This window comes from Epinephelus fuscoguttatus, linkage group LG1 (genome assembly GCF_011397635.1).
Source record: "Epinephelus fuscoguttatus linkage group LG1, E.fuscoguttatus.final_Chr_v1".
Classification (NCBI taxonomy): Eukaryota; Metazoa; Chordata; class Actinopteri; order Perciformes; family Serranidae; genus Epinephelus; species Epinephelus fuscoguttatus.
The window spans coordinates 49,097,897-49,118,586 of NC_064752.1; the positions used below are offsets into that span (position 1 = coordinate 49,097,897).

At 39.8% G+C, this 20,690-nt stretch overlaps 1 protein-coding gene across 3 annotated transcripts in view; it reads left to right on the forward strand.

The window, feature by feature from the left end:
* epha8 (eph receptor A8) overlaps positions 1-20,690 on the forward strand; it is a 391,056-nt gene that overhangs the window by 53,672 nt on the left and 316,694 nt on the right. For all 3 annotated transcript variants that reach the window (XM_049570869.1, XM_049570874.1, XM_049570881.1), the window contains exon 2: positions 16,362-16,426. In XM_049570869.1, coding sequence (XP_049426826.1) covers positions 16,362-16,426 — 65 coding nt within the window. The remainder of the gene's footprint in view (positions 1-16,361; positions 16,427-20,690) is intronic.

The window sequence follows — 20,690 nt, forward strand, 5'->3', positions numbered from 1 at the left end:
TATAGGGAATTACAGCTCCTTATATTATGTCTTTACCAGCAGCATTTTAAACTGACGCTGTCTACTACTGCCACAACAGGTGCCATCCGGCTGCCTTAGTAACTGACACCACCTGTTGTGACCAGTGTTGCACAGCTACTTTGAAAATGTAGTGAGCTAAGCTGCCAGTTACTCTACATCGGGAACTGTCCATTAGTTCGACAGCCCATTGGTTCGACATCCCATTGTTCCGACCATATTAAACTCATTGTTCCGAAGTTCGTTCCGAAATCATCATGATGCCCTGTGGTTAAGGTCTGGTTAGGTTTAGGCACAAAAACCACTTGGTTAGGGTCAGGAAAAGATCATAGTGTGGGTTAAAATGAAAAAGAAAGTGACAAACACATAAGCCGTGAGCCTGCTCCTCAAGCCGGTCGCGGCGCACCATGCGCCCGCCGCGAGCCGTTCAGCACCGTGGACAGTCGGACTAATGGGATGTCGAACCAATGGGCTGTCGAACCAATGACATGGACCCCTCTACATCAAAATAAAGTTTCACTGCAATGAAGCCATCCCCAGAGAAATGTAGCAAGCTGAGCTACGAGAAAATGGCAAAAGTAGTATGCTACTTGCAAACATGAAACTTTTTGACTTTACATCAAGTGTTTTCTCAGTGAGAGGAGTAACTGTCAGCCAAACAAATAGGCAGGCAAAAAATGTTTGTTATAAAATAATAGACTTAAATCAAAACTTTCTTTTTTTTTCTCTTTTTTGAAGACTTTGTGACATTTGAACATGTCCTCAAGTAACATGACATCATCAGTTGGCCTGGCTCTCTCTCTCTCTCTCTCTCTTCTTCCAACTAAATGCATTTATCTGTCTAGGCCTCTCTCAGTAGGCTATCTGGCTCTGTCAGTAATTCAAAAACAGAATTACAAAATATTTTTTTCAGTCAATAAAACCACATTAAATAAATACAGTAATATAAACGATAAAAATAACAGAGCTAAATGAAAACCTTTTTTGGGACATTAGAACATTTCACTCAGAAAGTAGTGATGTTACCACCATGCTACTGAGAAATGTCGTCAAGTAAGTAACGTTGCTACTTGTACTGATGCTTCTGCCCAATCCTGGCCACAACAGGTGCCAACCAGCAGCATCCCACCATCAAAAGACTACGAAAGGTTCGCCTCGTTACAAACTGACACCACCCAGTGGTGTATCATACCGCCACCAAAGGTGGCTTTTGGTTTACCACTTCCCCACTAATTACAATTTTTTGAGTAGTGCCAGAAAGCACGCCTCTTCCCAGACACCATTTGATTGCTCTTGCAAGAAAATGGAACAGCAAATAAATAAGGAATGAATAAAATGTGAAATTGTGTGTTGTTTTTTCAGTACTCACAAAATTGTACAGAGTTTGGTCAACCTGATCTCACAGAATTACGTGAAATGACCACGACCTCTTAACACCGCATTCCGTGGTGGCAGCACATAATGGGTTGAAATTACGTGCTGCCACCATGAAAACAATGCCAATGTAAAGTCAATTAGGATCCTCTCCCGTGGTGGACACACGGATTCCCTGATTCAATCACGTCACGTTAACCTCGTTTTCCTCAATGATATCTTTAACATTCCTGTATATACACAAAAACGCGGAAGTGTTCTTGATAACTCAACAATATGACAGGGTAATGTCAAGGCCATAAAATATAATAAATGTATTTTGCCAGCTTTTGATAGCGTAGGGCTTTAAGAGCATTGTGCTGTGGGCGGATGTGGCGCGTTCCACTACTGTTTTGTAGCTGCTCTCTGCCATCTGTGGGCTTAATGCCATTTCAGTTTGCCATCCGTCTGCCGTAACTGAATCCAAACGCCACTAATAAATAAATAAATAAGAAGATAAAAATGAGGCTGAGCATGGAAGAACCAGAGAGGAAACACCATCACATGGAGCCGTCTGCCCCTGGCAACCCGGCCACCCTCCACTCCACCAGGGGAGAGTGGACCCTAAGCCAGCGCCACAGAACCAGCGGCTGCCCTGCTGGTTATACCTCCAACCGTGGCAGCTGTCACACAAACTGCTGCTGAAAATGATACATTTTGATACAGGTAGGCTATATACATTTTGATACAGGTAGGCTATATACATATTGCAAAACTCTGTAAAAGTACACCAAAGCATATTTTCGTTTCCAAATATTTATTTGAAAACGAAACCATTCATACGGTCAATATAAAACATTTTGTTAGTAATAAAAAACAAATGTAATCTCAATGTGACCGCGCCAGCCGGCGGGACTGTGGCTGAACCACTTCCAGTGTTCATTCATTCATTCATTCATTCATTCATTCATTCAGTCAGTCATTCATTCATTCAATCGCGTGTTCAATGTGTGTGTGTGTGTGTGTGTGTGTGTGTGTGTGTCAGAGAGGAGTATCAATAAAAAAAAGTAATTATTTCGGTGTTTATTTCTTTTATTCTTCCGTTTTTTTTAATTAAAATGCGTAATATAGCCAACAATATTATAGACCAAATGTTAATCTAATTATTATTGTAGAATTTATTTAGCAAATCACCACTCTCAACTGGAGACAGCAGCAAAAAAAAAAAAAAAGGCATTATAAAAAGCCAACAAATAGTGTTAATTAATTGACGTGAGTCACTGAAGAGGATGTCTCCTATAGTCTGTAATTTTTTTTTATTTTTTTTTTCATCATAACTTCTCGGAAATTACTCAAAAGTAGAACATGTTAAAAGTAAATACAATAATAGGCTAAATAGTTTCTAAGCAATAATAAAGTGTCTAAACAATAATAAATATTATCTAAGTTATCTATTAGGCTACCATTCTACTCTGTAAATAGATTTTAAAATTTTAATATGATTTTAATATTATTTTTGCTTATTTCATTATTGTTATTATTGGTTTTACTTTTTAGTTGTATTGCATTGTCTGAGGATGACTCATGTTAGTAACTATCTACAGTAAAAAAGAAAAAAAACAAGCAAAGAAAGAAAGAAAACTCATTTTATACACTGGGCCTTCAAAGTGCTCTCTGAAACTACATCTGGCATGGCTTGTGTCCAAAAAATGAAAAAATCTAAACTTTGTCGTAGAGCTTAACCAAATACATCATTGGAAAGGTCTCAACCTGGAGAGTAACATACGTATGTCACTATGAAGATTCTACATGGCTCCTGCTTTCAGCCATAAACCTTTGAACCTTGACCTCAGTGCATGTTTGAGGGCTTATAATTCAGCAACAAAAGGGGGTACAGACATGGGACCAACTGTTATAGAGAGCTCTTGACCTCAGCTATCATGTGAGTGTAGTCAACAACTGGGGGTGCTGTCAGATATGGATAAAATTAATTTTCACCCATTTAGAAATTAGATATTTAAAATCTGATTTCACAAATGTGTTTACTATCCCCTTAAAGTCCACAGTGTACTCTCAATTCAGTATTTACAACTTCCAAATCTGGGAAAAACACTTAGATTTTTAAAAAACTACAATTTGGGTTCTAATTCGGGTAGGGTTCTAAATAGGGTTGTAAAAAGATATATCTAATATCAAGTAAAGCCAAACTAGTTATTACACTCCACCTAGATGAACTATGGTAAGAAAAAGTAAAGATGTCGGCTAATTTTCAATATTTTAGCTAATACACTAGAAACGGCGTTTTTGGGACAGTAGGTTCGTTTGCGGCTTGTAAAATAGGGTTGTAAAAAGATAGATCTACTGAATAAATCTAATATCTAGTAAAGCCGAAGTAGTTATTACACTGCACCTAGATGAACTATGTTAAGAAAAAAAGCAAGGATGTTGTTCGTAGTTATTTTAGATAGTACTCAGTACGGTAGGTTTTTTGCGGCTTGTTGTAAAACAGGGTCGTAAAAAGATACATCTACTGAATATATCAAATGCCTAGTAAAGCTGAACTAGTAATGACACTGCACCTAGATGAAATATGTTAAGAAAAAGTAGGCATGATGGTTAATTTCAGATATTTTAGCAAGTTTTCTAGAAACGGCGTTTTTGTGATTGAATATTTGAATAGGCTATAACAAATATCTAGAACAGCCGAACTATCACGTTATTATCATTATTATTATTATTGGTGGGAAATTATAACAGAGGAATGTATTTGCCGTTTTAATATCAAGAACACTTCCGCGTTTTTGTGTATATACAGGAATGTTAAAGATATCATTGAGGAAAACGAGGTTGACGTGACGTGATTGAATCAGGGAATCCGTGTGTCCACAACGGGAGAGGATCCTAATTGACTTTACATTGGCATTGTTTTCGTGGTGGCAGCATGTAATTTCAACCCATTACGTGCTGCCACCACGGAATGCGGTGTTAAGGGGTTGTGGTCATTTCACGTATTTCTGTGAGATCAGGTTGGTTTGGTTGGTAGTTGCTCAGACTTTGTGTAGTTGGGTTGAGCTCTATTGGGAAAATTTCAATTCACTTCATTTTTTTTTTCTTTTAAATCCTGTCTACAGTTCTTGATGTGTTCATTGTAAAATGGTAAATCTATTTCCTTACAAATACTTGGCATCTACTGTTAAGTTACGTGCTTATTTTCTAAAATACCAATGACACTTTTCAAAGAAGCAGCACAGTTTGCCCGAGGAATCATGGTCTTGCCTTTCTTACTTAATGGTTTAGATCTGAAAATGCTTGAAGACTTGCTTTAAGCAGCCGCCATGCTTGTGTACTTGAGTATCCTTGTGTGCAGCAATAACATGATCCACCACCGCTGTGCTCCTTTCTCCTCAGTGTGCTCACAGGCACCAAATTAACAATTTGTGAATCAAAGGAGTCATTGAACAACCTTAATTCTATTCCACCTTTAATTCCACATGTCTAATTTAGTTCAGCAAACTTCCCTGAACCTATCACTGGTCATCATCAGCATTACTGTTGAAAAAGCTGTAAAAAAAAAAATAATAATAATAGGCAGTACTAGTGATGAAAACAATTATTTCAAGTCATTCTGTATTGGATTGTGCCGCCTCGAATGAACAAAGGCTGGGAGTGCTTTTTTTTGAGGTAGCAATTTATATAGACTTGTTCTGGTAATAGGAGTGTGGGGAATTGGCATTAGGACTGTGGAGCAAATGCAAAAACAAAACTAGAAAGGATAGAAGATGGCTGTCTGTGTGTGTATGTGAGCATGTGCATGTGAGAATCACAGGGAGAGAGAAGATTGGCATTTTGGTGGAGCTCCTCATCTCTGTGAAGGCTTTTATCGTCTTCTCTGGTTGTGGCACTGATGAGGAGCTTTACAGGCAGCGAGAAGAGAGAGGAGAGAAGGAGAAGCTTGTTAGAGAAGGGAGGTGTTGATGAGATAATTACACAGCTGTCATAGTCCCTGTCTAGCCCAAGAGGTGTGCCATCAATGTGTGTGTGTGTGTGTGTGTGTGTGCGTGCGCGTGCCGCTGTTGTGTGTGTTTAGACTCTTGTGTTGATTATGGCTGCACTTTTTCTTTTCAAATGTATAGCTGTGTCCTTTGGGGGTGGAAATAAGGTTTTGAGCATCTGTTCTTTTCTGCCGTTTACTCCTTCTATACTTCCCCCTTCTGTGTGTGTGTGTGTGTGTGTTTAAAGGAGACATTGTTGTTGTCAGCAATATGGAGTCACCACAGGCGCTGCAGGCAAACTCCACTTTCTCCAAGACAGCCCATAATTCTTCCATGTTGACTTCAGATACACTCCCTCTTTCAGCCCGCCATGACCACTGCTAGGGACAGATAAAGTGTGTTGTGTGTGTGTGCGAGCGTCAGTGTGTTTCAAAAGCATTGGTGGGCCTGGTTGATTTGATACATGCCCGGGACATGAATGCCAGGCCGCAGGCGTCCACATACTCGCTAACCTACAGGCCAGATTGAGTCGCGGGGCGAGGGATGTAAAGTAAATGGGGGAGGAAAGTTGACTACCACCCTGGGAAATATGTGGCTGGTCTCAGAGCGAGCAAAAACAAGTTCTCAAGTCGGTGGACAGCTTTTTCATTTGGTGCTCTTGAAGATGTGGAGGAATGCAGGGTAGAGAGGGTGAAAGAGAAATTGGTGGAGGTGGTGGTGTGGGGACATGTGGAGGGCTGCTATTGGTGGTTTCTGTTGCTGTTATGAACAGAACGCTGTGAAACTGGAACAAACTCAATTTCAAGCCCAGAGTCCTCAAGGAGAATCACTTGGTCCCTCCACTTGCCTCTGCTGCTAAATAAAGGCTTTAACCCTTTGAACTCTGCCATAGAAACAGTCCATATGTTGGTTATTTTTGATTATTGTGATGTCATTTATTGGATTTTTTTTAAATGCCACATATCCCAAAAATATGTACACCCTAAACTAAAAGGTTATTGAAACTATTCACTTTATAAGTTATTTGAATATGTACATGAGATATGCTCATTTTTATTTGCAGAGTGCAATGTTATTTCATCTGCAGTAGAGACTGTGCCTACATTGGTATGTTTTGGTATTTCATATCACTGAAATGTATACAACCAAAAAGCTAAAAGGTTATGCAAGTCAATAAACCATAATAAATAAAAGTATTGAAACTGTGTCATATAAAAAGTAAAAACATACCGAAACATAATGACATTATCGTGATGGCACGAAAGACAGAATTCTTAGCCTTCTGCTGTGAAAAATGAATGCTGTAGCTGCTCTAGCTCAGTTTTAAACAGTATCATAAAACCAACATCTCCCGTGGACATGAAGGGACAATACTGTGGCATCACAGCGCATTTCACCATCATTTGGACTGCTGGTATCATAGCATAATGATGTCATTACACATGGACAACATAATGGCACAAAAGACAGACATCCTAGTGGTCTTTTGCAAAAAGAATGAATGACCTAGCTCTTATAGTTTTTGTTTTAGATTGATTTTAAACAGGATTATGAAAACAACAATCCCCACAGTGGCTAGCAGGAAGTCCTTTTTAGAGGGTTAACCTCTTCACTGCTGCAGAATTTTTTTGTTGGCGCCATTGGACTCTAGTCTTTAGAGACCGATCTCATCAAGGTGTTATCAAGGTCAGTCAGCATCAAAACAAGACTCAATCCATCTGACGTGTGACCTCACCTATAGCACGCTGTGACTAAAACTGAATATTTAGGATACGAAAGTCAGAAACACAAACTTGTCTGTAAAGGTGGAGGTGGGAAGAAGTAAAGAGACAGGGCTTCACTTCTGTTTCCCTGTGTGCAAAATGAGAAGAAATGCAAAAGGAGAAAAAAAAGTGCTAATTATTGCCTGTTCTCTGTTTTATTCATACAGTGCCTGTCAAACTAAGGCAAAACACCAAACATGCCACAAAACCCTATCACTTGTATACAAGTCATAATTCAGACAGCTAGGGCAAATTAGATAAATGACTCCCACCACCTTCAAATACAGGGATTTCCCATTTGAGTGGAAATTAAATTAATACCACTGGGAATGGCTCATGAATCTTCACACAGCCTCTTGTGGCGATAATACTCTGCCTCACATGTTTTTGGATATATTTGTCCTTTTTTTGTCCTTTAATAATAACCGTATAGGAGAGCAGAATTCCCTCGGTGCATTGAAGAATTATTAAATCCACTTGTGCCAGCACGCTGCTTTCATTATGTCACTTTGGTGGGCCGATGAAGAGCACTCAGAGGAGTGTAATTGGCGGCATCCATTTGTGACCTTGGCAAGAGCATGAGAGGCCATCGCATCATCAGTAGGAGACAACGGGACGTCAGTGCCCTGAGGGAGGGAGAGGCAGAGAGAAGGCTGGTGGATCGGGGAGGGATGGATGGAGGGATGGATGGAGGGATGGGAGGACAGTGGCACTGCCATCTGTCTACGTGTTCTGACCCACTGCCCTCCACAGCAGCTCAGTGCCCAAATTAGGAGGAGTGACACACCAGCTAATTGCAACACATGAGTGTTTGTGTGTGTGCGTATGTGTGTGTTTGTGTGGGAAGCAACAGTCTCAACAGTTGGCAACATTTTTTTATGGAAAAATACTCTGGTCTTATTAGCCTAAATCATGAAGTGGTGCTGCAGCAGACAAGAGTGCTCTATCCCCATTACCACTCTTTACACTAATCCTGTTTGCCTCTATGAAATGTGGCTGTAGACACTTCTTGACCCACAGGAAATGACAAATTGACACTTCAGAGCAAAACACAAAATTCCATCATACAGCAGCGACCAGGCACTGTTTAGTGTCGGACTTAACCGGATTAGATCTCATCTTTGTGGTATGCCTACGTACAGATTGGTGAATATGAGCATCCAGTCTAAAGTTGACTGTCAGGTTACAAGAAAATACCGCTTTAATGTCTGGAACCTCCCATCTACAACAGGCTTGAGACGCGCCCTGATTGAGGACTTGGCTCAGATTCCGGAGTTACTTCTTATCCTGAAGCCTCCTTAAGTAATCTGATCCCGTTTTTCACGTTACAGGACTTCTTGCAATTGAATTTATTAAAACTACACCAGACAGTCAGCCATTCTGAAAATGATTAAAGTGATCTACAAAATCAGTGAGTTTTTGGACATCAGCCCTGTCAGCCCTCACAGGTGTTTTCAATCCAGGTTTTTTTTTCTTTAGGTGGAAGATGGACAGAGTTGTGCAGGCAGTTTATAAGATCACCAAAATTGAAATTAGGCACCATTAATTAGTATCACAGTCCTGCACCAACAGGTAACCCACAAATAGTAACGGGTAAAAATATGTTTATGTATAAATTAACAGGTAATGGACACGGATAAAAATGACCCACAAGCAGACGGGCAGTGGGTTAAAACAAAAATATATATTTTTTTATTTTTTATAATAAAACAAATCAAAAAGATGTAATATAATGTAGATGTACAAGGTGCTGCCAGGGGCGTTATTCAGAATTACATCTTACACACACGTGAAATGCTCTTACATACACTACTGAAATGCTCTCACACATCATACTGAAATGCTCTCATAATATAAGTAAGTAAAAAGTAAGTAAAATTTATTTATATAGCACTTCTCACAGAGAGGACTCACAAAGTGCTTCACAACATAAAAATATACTGAAATGCTCCCACACATCAAACTGTGAAACCCTCTCCAGTATTTCTACAAACCATGTTTATTTTCAGATGTGGAAGCACTTCAGATTTGACTTGGGATTAGGCAAAGGGCAAGCAAATTTCATTTTTCAAGTTTTTTGTGATGCAGGGATGATTGTGCTTGTAGGCCGATATTTTTTAAATCTATTATCTTGATATTTCTGTACTCTTTTACTGTGGGATTTTATTACTCATTGTGTTAGTCCATCTACCTGCCCATGGACTACAGATGGAAAATCGCTATTTTGCTAAAACCTGGTATAATACATTTTTCCTTGTTTTTAAATTTTTTTTGTGCATTGTCCCTGCTTAAATAAAGATACATTACATTATTATCATTATTATTATTATTATTTTCACTTTTTCACAGGCATAAATCAGATATTTTTCATTTAACTTGTTACAGGGCTGGCCCTAGCCATTTTGGGGCCCTAGGGGAGATCAGGATTTGGTGCTCCCCTTCACCTCCCCCCACACACAGACTCACCCCACCACCACCACTTTACCCCACTAGTGCTACCTCATCTCCACCCACTCAATGTACAGTAAAAATATGGACAAGAAACACCAGACACTACAATGTTATCAGAACAAAAATATGTTTTTTCATGTGTATAAATTGAAATTACATAATAGAGCTGAATATGGCTTGACCTGCATTCCAACATACAGTACAAAGCAGGGGCGAAAATCCCATGTCATTGCTGGGGACAATAAACAGTACAATATCAGAAAGTAATTCCTGAAGGGGACATGAAAAAAACTGCTGTATTTTACCTATTTAGTTTAAAGTCGTATGTCAGTAAAATAAATAATATTTCTGACATTAATGTGTCCTCTTTTCTCTGACTGTCACTGCCTTTCAGAGAGGTACAGGAAGGGGGAGGAGAGGCTGTTTCTCAGCCAGCAGTGAAGTTTACAACAATCTGCAAAATTTTAAGATTCATAGCAAACTCAGATAAACAGCTATGCTACATGGAGTGCAACTTTCATTTTAGCTTGTTAACAATTATTAACTTTTAAATTAACCAGTGTGCTGTGGTCATGTAAAACATGCTGGCAGTCTTTGGACAAAACAGCTGAAATGTAACTTTTCAAGCTTCGCTTGTGCCTGCTGAACAAGTGGTTTTGATAAATGACTTATTAGCATTTTAAGGTTTTATTGCATTTACAGTTGTCATATCCTCGCAGTCCTGACTGAGCTTTGTGTGTGTGTTTATTTTTTATTGTATTTTGGATCCCCATTAGCTTCCGCAACAGTGGTTGCTAGTCTTCCTGAGGTCCACATAAAAGAACATATAAAATTATACAAACACTCAGAACACATGGACAGGCATTTAACTACCGACTGACTCCTGTCAGCCTAGCCCAAGTAGCAAAATCAAAACCAAGCACTCAAAATATCAATCAATCTGTAATTTAAACACTGCATGTGCAAAATTAGCAAAACCATCATGAGAACATAAACACAACAGTTCAAACAAATGAAAAAAAAAAAAAAAAAAAAAAAACATAATAGGAAGTACATTACTCCTGCTGTGTGGTCTATCTCAATATTTTCTGTTTGTGTTATTTTTTGGAGGTAATGAGTTCCCCTGGCTGGAGACTTTTGGCTTAGGAAGTTCAAGATGGCCCATATTGATCTGCCTAGTATGATGATTATGTTTTAGACCTTTCTGAAGAAGCTGATACTCTGTTATTTATCGAAAGCCCTATTCAGATGGGATTAGTTTTACATAGGTACGTGGGGTAAAGTAATAATTACCAGTTTTGCACTTCACAGTCAGACAAGTCCATGTGAAACCTCAGGTACTGTGGGCCTACGACGAACACGATTCATTGTGTTTTGCCTGGAGGGAGTGTGGTACGCACAGGAAGCAGCATCATACGCACATGATGACAGGAGGGGACGGCGGTGTATGCGTGGATTTACCCCTCTCACTTGTGGTAGTTTTACTGATATTTCTTGTCCCATGCGAATTGGCCATTAATATTACCGACGTCCTGTGGTAAAGTGACATAACCCCACGTGCCCAAGTAAAACTAATTCCGTCCAAATAGTGCTTAAGAGTATTTCACTTGTATGTATGAGAGTGTTTCAATTGTGTATGTAAAATGCATTTCAGTTGTTTGCGTGAGAGTGTTTCAGTAGTGTGTGTGAGAGCATTTCAGTAGTGTATGTAAGAGCATTTTAGTAGTGTGTGTGTGAGCGTTTTAGTTATTTGTGTGTGTTTCAGTTGTTGGCGTGAGAGTGTTTCAGTAGTGTATGTAACAGCGTTTCAGTAGTGTGTGTGAAAGCGTTTCAGTTGTTCGCGTGCGAGTGTTTCAGTAGTGTGTGTGAGAGCATTTCACTAGTATGTGTGAGAGTGTTTCAGTTGTGTATATGAGAGCATTTAACTTGTATGTATCAGAGTGTTTCAGTTGTTTGTGTGAGAGCATTTCAGTAGTGTATGTAAAAGCATTTCACTATGTGAAAGCGTTTCAGTAGTGTATGTAAGAGTATTTCACATGTGTGTGTTATAGGTAATTCTGAATAATGTCCCTGGCGGCACCTCATATAGACGTGTGGCAGGCACACAAATGCCAGAGCGATGCCTTTGCTGCATGCACAAGTTTCCAAGCACTTGTTTTTCAGGGCTGCACCCTGAGAATAAGCACAGTTCAACTTTTGGAATGCAGCAGCACGCACTGCATGTCATTTAACGAGGAACAACCAATCACAGTCAACAGACATCTTTCCCTTCTTCCATAATTATCAATCTATTTATAGTCCCATGGACTTTATTTTTGGCCTAATACACACTTACAAAACAGCGCCTGGAATAAGATCCGCTCTGCACTCAGGATTTCTGCTAAGTAGGCTAAGATACAGTGGTTGCTTAGCAACCTCAGACACAACCTGCATCCGCGCCCTCGAAAGTTGGCAAAGAGCAGGCACAAGAGTAGTGTCCAGCGCCAACCTCATGTTTTCCAGGCAGTTATAGGGGCGGTAATAGCTCAGTCCATAGGGACTTGGGTTGGGAGCCAGCTCAATCCCCATCCGGACCAAATATGGAGGGTGGACTGGCAGCTGGAGAAATGCCAGTTCGTCTCTTAGCACTGAATGCTCTGAACGCAGCTGTAAAAGAATCACCTCCCCACATCCTACGGGTGCAATAAAAGTTAACAGGAAAGTCAGATGTCAATCCCAGTGTACTCACAGGTCTAATCAGGCAGAAGTGAAAGCACCTGTGTAACCTGTACTAAAGCAGAGCAGACACTTTAAGTGGGCCTATTCATCACTGTGATGTTTCCTGCAGATGCCAGAAGTCACTAGTCAGTCAAACTGTGTGGGTGGTTCTTGTTTTGTAAAGTTTCATTTTCTGTATGAGTGCTGTTATCTCTCTCTAACTACAAAAAAGAAAAAGAGGATACATGTCATAATTTCTTTTTTGCCAGTGGACTACAAAATATCATGTAAAACCATGCATATGCAGAACATCCAGTGTCAAATGTTTGTTGAACTTTCAGTTTGCAACATGTTCCAAGAATCCACAGAGTGATGGTAGCATACTCATCAGTATGAATAAAAAGTATATGGACATGAACTTGGCCAGCTGAGGGGGAGGAAGCTAGGCCTTGCAGTTCACTTCCTGCTTCAAGGCAAAAAAACAAAAACAAAAACACATTGCATACTGCAGCTTTAACATGCAGGAGAGATAGGAAGGGAAAGTGTCAGACAGAGAGATGAAGGATGGGAGATCGAGAGCTAAGAAGTATTAAGTGTTTTGTTAAACTCATTCTAATGTGGGGAACATCACTTGGCTGCTTGACAAGCAGCCCTGGGGCAGAGATCATTTTAGCTTGAAGGACACACACACACACACACACACACACACACACACACACACACACACACACACACACACACACACCTGTGTGCTCCTGCTGGAGCAGGAGATATGGACAATGCCAGTGGGTAGAATTCATGGTACACTTATAGTCAGGGAACATTATCAGATATTTGGCCAATCTGGGAATAAATTCCTTACCAAATATATTCCTCACCAATGTGTTGGTAATTGCGTCTAATAACACATATAAAAAGATTTAAATTCAACTCCCATAGGAAAATCCATGACAGCAGCAAAAAGTTGGGGTACTTGGAACCTTATTGGTGAAAATTAAAAAAAAATGTTTACCTCTGCCTTAAGTAGCTAGGATTTTTTCTGGATTCTGAATTAGTCGCAAGCATTTGTTTTGCACCAAAACCACTCATTGGCCGAAAGAAAGGCCATGCCCACTTTTCCTCACTCATCGCAACTCCCTTTTTTGGTGAAATGAATATGACTGGGTGCATGTAAATTAAAAAAATGTGTCTTTATGGGTTTATCTATTCATTTATTTGTCAGGGTAAGCACTTGTTTGTTTGTTTACTGGTAACTGTTGTAGTTGGTTGGCATTGGCAGTGAGTGAGTTAAATGTTTCTACCACTTCACTGACAGCTGGGGGAGTCCGGGACATGGTGGCATCTCGCTGCTATAAAGATCACGGCTGGAGTCCTAATTCATCACCCCAGGCATGGGGTTGAAGTAACCACTCTATTATCTACATTTCTTTTATAATATGAAATATTTCATGTCACAACATTGTTAATATGCATAGATGAACAATATAATATATATCAAGCAAACCTTGATGAAGGTGGCCAAGTCAGAGGGTGAGTTGAGCAGAGGGAGGATGAGAAATTTCGATTTGGGCCACAGGTGCTGGGTGCAGAACCTCAACCACTTTTGAGATGTCAACTAGCACATGGAGGAAGGTGTCAGGAAACATGGGCCACTCCACAAAGACCTTGTTGAACTTGCCAACAAATGGTTTGAGGAGAACAACCCCCTCAACCACGATCGAGACAAGCAGTTGCGTGTGTCCTTCTCAGCAGGATTCACAAGCACTGCAGATGATGCAGTCAACATTGAGAAAGTGGCTGAAGTGGGGAGGGAGATGCAGATAAAGCTGGGTGAACAGTCAGTGACATAGACCATGGAGGTGAAGTTCAAGGTACAGGCCCTGTCTACACGTATGCAGATATTTATGAAAATGGATGTTTTACCTTCTGTTTTCAAAACTAAATTGCTTTACAAAATAGCCTATTTTACACAGAGATTCCACTATAAAGTTGCAACAAAGTCCCTTTTTTCTAACTGCTTTTAATTTTTACACATAACCGAACAACAGCAGCATCATGCTGGCATCGCAGAATCAAACGAGGCATGATGGTCATGACATGTAAAAGTTCATTTACACTTCTGCATTGAATCGATGCCATAACTACAGCATAGGATCCACATCGACGTAGCCTGACGTGCACCTCCCCGAAATTGTAACTACGCATTGTGGTGACGCAGACCTCCTGTTTCTGTAGGCCTATACTGACACCATTTACCTCAGTGGAAACGAAGCTTGTATTTACTTGTCTTTCACAGATAAACAATAAATTGTGAAGACAGTAAAGCCTCCACTAAAATAGCATTTTAAGTCTTGTGAGTAATTTATCCTTCAGGGATTTATACTTGGGGATTTATCCAGGTTTCATATGAGAAGAGGAAATCTCTGCTTGTCGCAAGGCTAATTTATACAATGTAAATGTGCGCTAATAACAACAACAGCAATTTGTATTTCTGTGGAGACATGTTTAGTATGACCGTTGTTTTGTCGGTGAATCTTGTTATAATGGAGCAAATTGTGTGCCATTACCTTTTATGTTGCTGTTTTCCCTGGCTTTATAGGGGAAGAGTGAAAGCTCACCGGCTGCTAGGCTAATCTATACAATGTAAAATGTCATAGGCTTGTGCTAATAACGTTAGCATGTTAAATTTGTTTGGAAAACATGTTTAGTACAGGACAGTTGTTTTGTCAGTGAAACCTGTGAGTTGTACCGTTACCTTTGTTAAATGTCGCTGTTGTCCCTGGTTTATATATGAGAAGAGGAAAAAATCGCTAGTAGCTAGGCTAATTTATACAATGTAAAGACCAGAGAAAGACAAGTGTTTGTCTGTGAATGCTGTGAGTTATAGTGAAGCCAATTTGTGTACTTGTGTTTGAAATTGTCTCTATTAAGCCATGTTTAATGTGTGTTTTAGGTGTGTTTTGAATCAACTAAACTTCACAGCACTTCACAGAAACTTCCGCCGCTGACTAGTGTTTTGGAGGTGTAACTGCAGAATGACACAGACACACCACCGCACAAGTAAAAATGCTCACAACGACATAGGCGACGTGCGTAGGCAACGTGCGTAGGCTCTACGCCTAACCATAAATCTTGCTTAAAGGGAAATTTTGGTTTATTTCAACCTGTCTCCTATCGTCCTAAATTTGTTTCAAGTGACTAGTGACATAGAAATAATAGTTAGCATGTTAGCCGTTAGCCTAGATACAGCCGGGGCCCATAGTAGTGTCAGACCTGTTAAAACGTAAGTGAACGGGCAACCTTCAAGTGCAAAGTTAGTCCACTAAACAAGCTTTTTTTCCACAAAGCCCGCCTCATATCGTTAGGATAAATGTCAGAGAACATATAGAAAACGACATGTAAACGTGTTGTCTTACCTTACCGGTGTGCCATGCCCAGGAGGTGAACTGACACCTCTCCAACTACCAGTCCATGCTCCATATTTGGTCCGGACGGGGACTTGAATAGGCAACCTCCTGGTTCCCAACCCAAGTCCCTATGGACTGAGCTACTTCTGCCCCATTAGCTCACTCCATAGGGACTGTTGTTATTATTTTTATTTTGTTTCTCTTGCTGTTTCCTGCTCTTTTGTACCCAACCTTAAATGTATTCATTTTTCCATATGTTGAACCTTAATAACTTTTAAAAAGAAAAAAAAGGAGTTCAACAAAGCAGTGGCTTAGTTGAAGTCTGATTTTTTCCAGTGACTTTCAGCCAGTCAGCACTCAGATTCTGCACCGTTTCGTGCTGCACATCTAACAATATTAAATGTTTTGTTTCCTCTTCTATTCTGAGCCTGGGCCACTGAGGTCCCAGCTCCAATGGCTTCAAGGGTGAACCAGGTCAAGGTGACATCACATGACACCCGGCTCAGAGTTGCTGTGACAACTGTCCCGCCTCATTAGTCACACCTGCCAGACAGGTGTATGTGTGTCAGATGCCAGTGCACACAGAGGATGGTGATGAAGGACAGGATGGATGGAGAAGGCAGAACAATCATTTAAAGTTCATAACTTACCACTTCTGTTGTTCTGCTCTTTCTCTGCAGTGAACCTACTGGACACAACGACAATCACAGGAGACTGGGGCTGGCTAACGTATCCATCACATGGGGTAAGAACAAAAATCCATGATGAATTGATCACTGAACATTTTCACAACTCTTTTAAACAAACTGAAGTCCTGATGCCAAATGATGAAGACTACAGGGGTTGAATCTACCTTGAATCAGCATCTAGTAAGCATCTGCATGTTTTTTGGGCGGGTAATCCTTATTGAACCGTATCTCTGTGAACAACCAACTGCACAAATTTCCACCACAAAACGACAACTGTTTCAAAGGTGGTCCTATTTTTTATCTCATCTGAAGGCATGTGAAGCAGTGATTTTCCAACTAGCTTATTATAGGGATCCGGCTGTAAACGCAGACAACCACAGGCTAATTACGTGTTCACCTGTTGCAGCCAGACAACAACACACTATGCTCACCTAATTCCAACATCAGCCTCAACATCATTTTCAGCCCCCTCCACATATTGGCAGCAAGGTGAGAATCACAGAAAGGGGGGGTTAGCCCCAGGGGGAAGAAGAGGAGATGGGGGTGGGGGGAAGAGGGAGAAAGATGAAAGTGAGAGAACGAGGCGACAGTGAGGGCACAGCATCACTACATTAGCATATTGTAATGCTACATGATGATGCCTGGGGTGATGAATTAGGACTCCAGCCGTGATCTTTATAGCAGCGAGATGCCACCATGTCCCGGACTCCCCCAGCTGTCAGTGAAGTGGTAGAAACATTTAACTCACCTCCTGCCCACACAACAGAAGGTGGTGTGATTGAACGGCGGCCAGGAGGAACAGATGGATTGTCTTTCAAGTCCTGAGAAAAGAGCTGAAAGAATTAGATTAGAGTTTTGAGCAAAATGAATCCTTCTGTGTAAAATCAGTGTGCAAAGTGGATCTTCTCTATCCTGACAGACCTATGTCATAACATCAAGATTACATAAACTTAGTCCATGGTGTCTCGTTTAATTGGTTCAATATTCCAGAAATATTCACTCCTTACTTGATGTGAGACATATATTCAGTCTGAGCTCCTGCGCATGCAATGTTTGATTGAATGGATTTTGAGCTGAAGCTCAGCTTTGTGGCATTATGGGCAAGTTACATAAGGAATGTACTGAATGGCAAAGATCTAAGGAAGGTGAAGTACACTGTGTGATGCTTTGTTCTCATGAGACAGTATTTATGCTGTTGTTTTTAGTTGTTACAGAGGCTGTGTCCCAAATCACTCCTCCGTGCATTCATTCACTGTTCATCAGTGGTTGCCAAACTTTTATAAAACATGTTTATAAAGCTGTGAGCCAAGTAGCTTTAAGTGTCTGAGTGTAATGTTTTTGACTGTAGGCATGTAGACAATATGGAGAAATTAAGTGTATCAGCATTTTTTTAAATGTACAAATATTTCCATCACTTGCTGTGAAATTTGCTTTTTTGTAAACTCACAAGCCAGTAAGCCTGCTGCATTACTGTTTCCACAGAGCTGTGGTATAACTGCACAATTCTAAGGGTTATTAATATTAATATTTATGTGCAGTGCTTATTTATTCAACTTTAAGATGTTTAAAAATTAAATATGAAAAATATTTTTGGTGAAACCAAGGTAGGTGGGAACCACTACCTCACAAACTTAATAATAATTATCATTTCGCCATATTACTGCTACTGCACTCCAATGGGCGACTTCACAAAGTGATTGTGCAGCTTTACGGTCCCTAAACCTGCACATATAAGACAAAAAGAAAGCTTGTTATTCACAGAGCACCTCCAAAAGGTGAAATGCTAATTTTTTCTCATCCCAAGTCGTCAAATAGTAGTTTTGTCTGTGGACATTCAGGTCTAAATAGGACATGCTGGATACCCTCCTGCGTCTGTTGTTGGTGTTCTGGGACTCAGTGTTAATTTACACTTATTACATGCATTGTGTCTTTTCAAAACATACTTCTGTTTTCATGGAATGTACAGTTTGTTTGTTAGATGCATGCAGTCTTTTTCAAAATAACTTAGAACATTGGGTAAACATTTTGTTTTACATTTATTTCCTTGTGCAACAAAAGCACGTGGTTAGGTTTAGAAAAAAAACATTATGGTTTGGCTCAACATTCACACAGGAAGCAAACAGCGGGCCCCCAGGTGAAAGTCCGGGGTTTGTTGGACCCATTCACCTCCTGCCCACCCTACAGGGACTTTCCAGCTCCTCATATAACATTGTCACTGGCGGCATCTCCAGAAAGTTCAACATGTTCTCATCCCAAGTCGTCACTAATCACCGCTTTGTCAGTGGCCATTCACATTTACATATTATGTGGTTGGTATCCTCCTGCATCTGTTGTTGACGTTTGAAGACACCACAACCAACGCTGGGATGTCAGCAAAATTACATGGTTACCCATACAGCAAATTGTAACTGTGCTGGACCAGGGCCAGACATTGGACACAATTTGGTGCACATCTGCTAAACGTGTTCGCACTGGTGTCTTTATTCACAACAGCTCAATACCGGCACAGATTTTGGCCGGTCACAGCCCAGTACAGTTAATAAAGCTATGATATGTTGTTTGGGATCTGGCACAGATCCGTGATATGATATGTGGTTTGGATACATCTGGGCTAAATATGAAATCCACACGTAATTTAGTGTCTTCAAAATAATTTATTTTTCAGACTTTTTTTTTAATTTTTACATTTCTTAACATTAACATTGTGTGTCAAGAATGACTTGATGCCAAAACACAAGACACTGGAAATAGCTTTACAATTTTGCATCAAATAATCACCATAAAAAAGCACTACAATAACAGCTTCCTTGTGTTACATTTGACCCAAGACTCCTTGTAATGGGATAATTCAAACAATACTCTGAAATTTGGGCTTAGCAAGTTAATCATATCTTTTGCAACAGAAACAAATACTAAGTAAGCAACAGGGTGTAAATAAATCTAAATCTGTCCAGAACTTGAGTGTATTTAATGTAAAGTTATTATTTTATTTATTTTTTTTACAAAATGTGTATAACCTCGTTAAGATGTCACCTCGCAGAATGACAGTCAATATGGCACACACGCTAAGCAGATGCCTGCTGTTAACGTGCAGACGTAAACAAACCAAACCCATACAGCAAAATGTAGGTAATTCACGGGAATGTAAACAGAATGTAACAGAGCAACACTTAACATTACATTAAAAACACAACACAGCCCCTCAGATTCGGACCTTTCTTATTATCTGCAGTTTACTGTTACAAAATAAAAAAAATCGGATCTTACATTACAAACAGTACAGCCCCTCTTTGATATCAACATTAGATGCTTGTACATCCTTGTACTACCAGTAATGACCGTTCTCTCCGGCCACCTCCACATACTGAGATGTCAGTTGCCTTCTCTGCCACATGACTCTGCATATAGCCCCTACAGTACAAACAAAACAAAAAAACACACACAAAACAAACAGCGAAAAGTAAATGTTACGGTCTCAGGAGCATAGACCCAATATTTTGACTTCTGACAATTCATTCCACCATCAAAACCACAAGAGTAAAAGTATTACTTGGGTAAAATTATCTGATAAATTTACTTTACAAAAGTATCAAAAAGTATGTTTATAATGTATGTATTGAAGTATTGAATGTTTAGTTAAAAAGGCAAGAATTTTGAGAATTATCAAATTCTATTGTGGTGTTGTTTCCCCATACATTCTGCAACATAAAGGTTGAATTACAAAATATTATACATATCATTTGAACTGACTGCAGCTTTACTAAATACAGACCATCCTGAGAACCTCACTTGGAAATGGCAATGTAATATTGAAAAGTAAAGCTGTCAGACAAATGTGGTGGAGTAGAAGAGGAAAAGCTGGATAAAATGGAAATAGTTAAGTAAAGTACAAGTCCCTCAAATGTGTTCTTATGTACAGTTACTTGAGTAAATTTACTTCATTACATTCCACCAGTGCTACCATGACAGCTTTTATACATACAAAAAATAGGCAAGAAAAACAGCCCATTTGAAATCATGCAGAGGCATTAAGGAAAATGTAGATAACAGCTGAATTAATTTATTTCTGAAGCCTCATGTTTAGTATGCCACTAAAAGCACCGGGCTATAAGCTGTGTTTTTACTCCTAATCATGGTAATAGGAATTGTTGATGAAATTATGAGGAGCTGTGTGTAATTGATACTTACGTGCAAATAGTGCCTTGGTTGCCATGTCACTGAACTTCTTTTTGTTGTTTACACCTTTCCAATCTATCTTCTTGGCAACACTGTCTGAAAATATGTGTGTGAGGATTTTCCATGTGAGATGTTTTGTGTCAT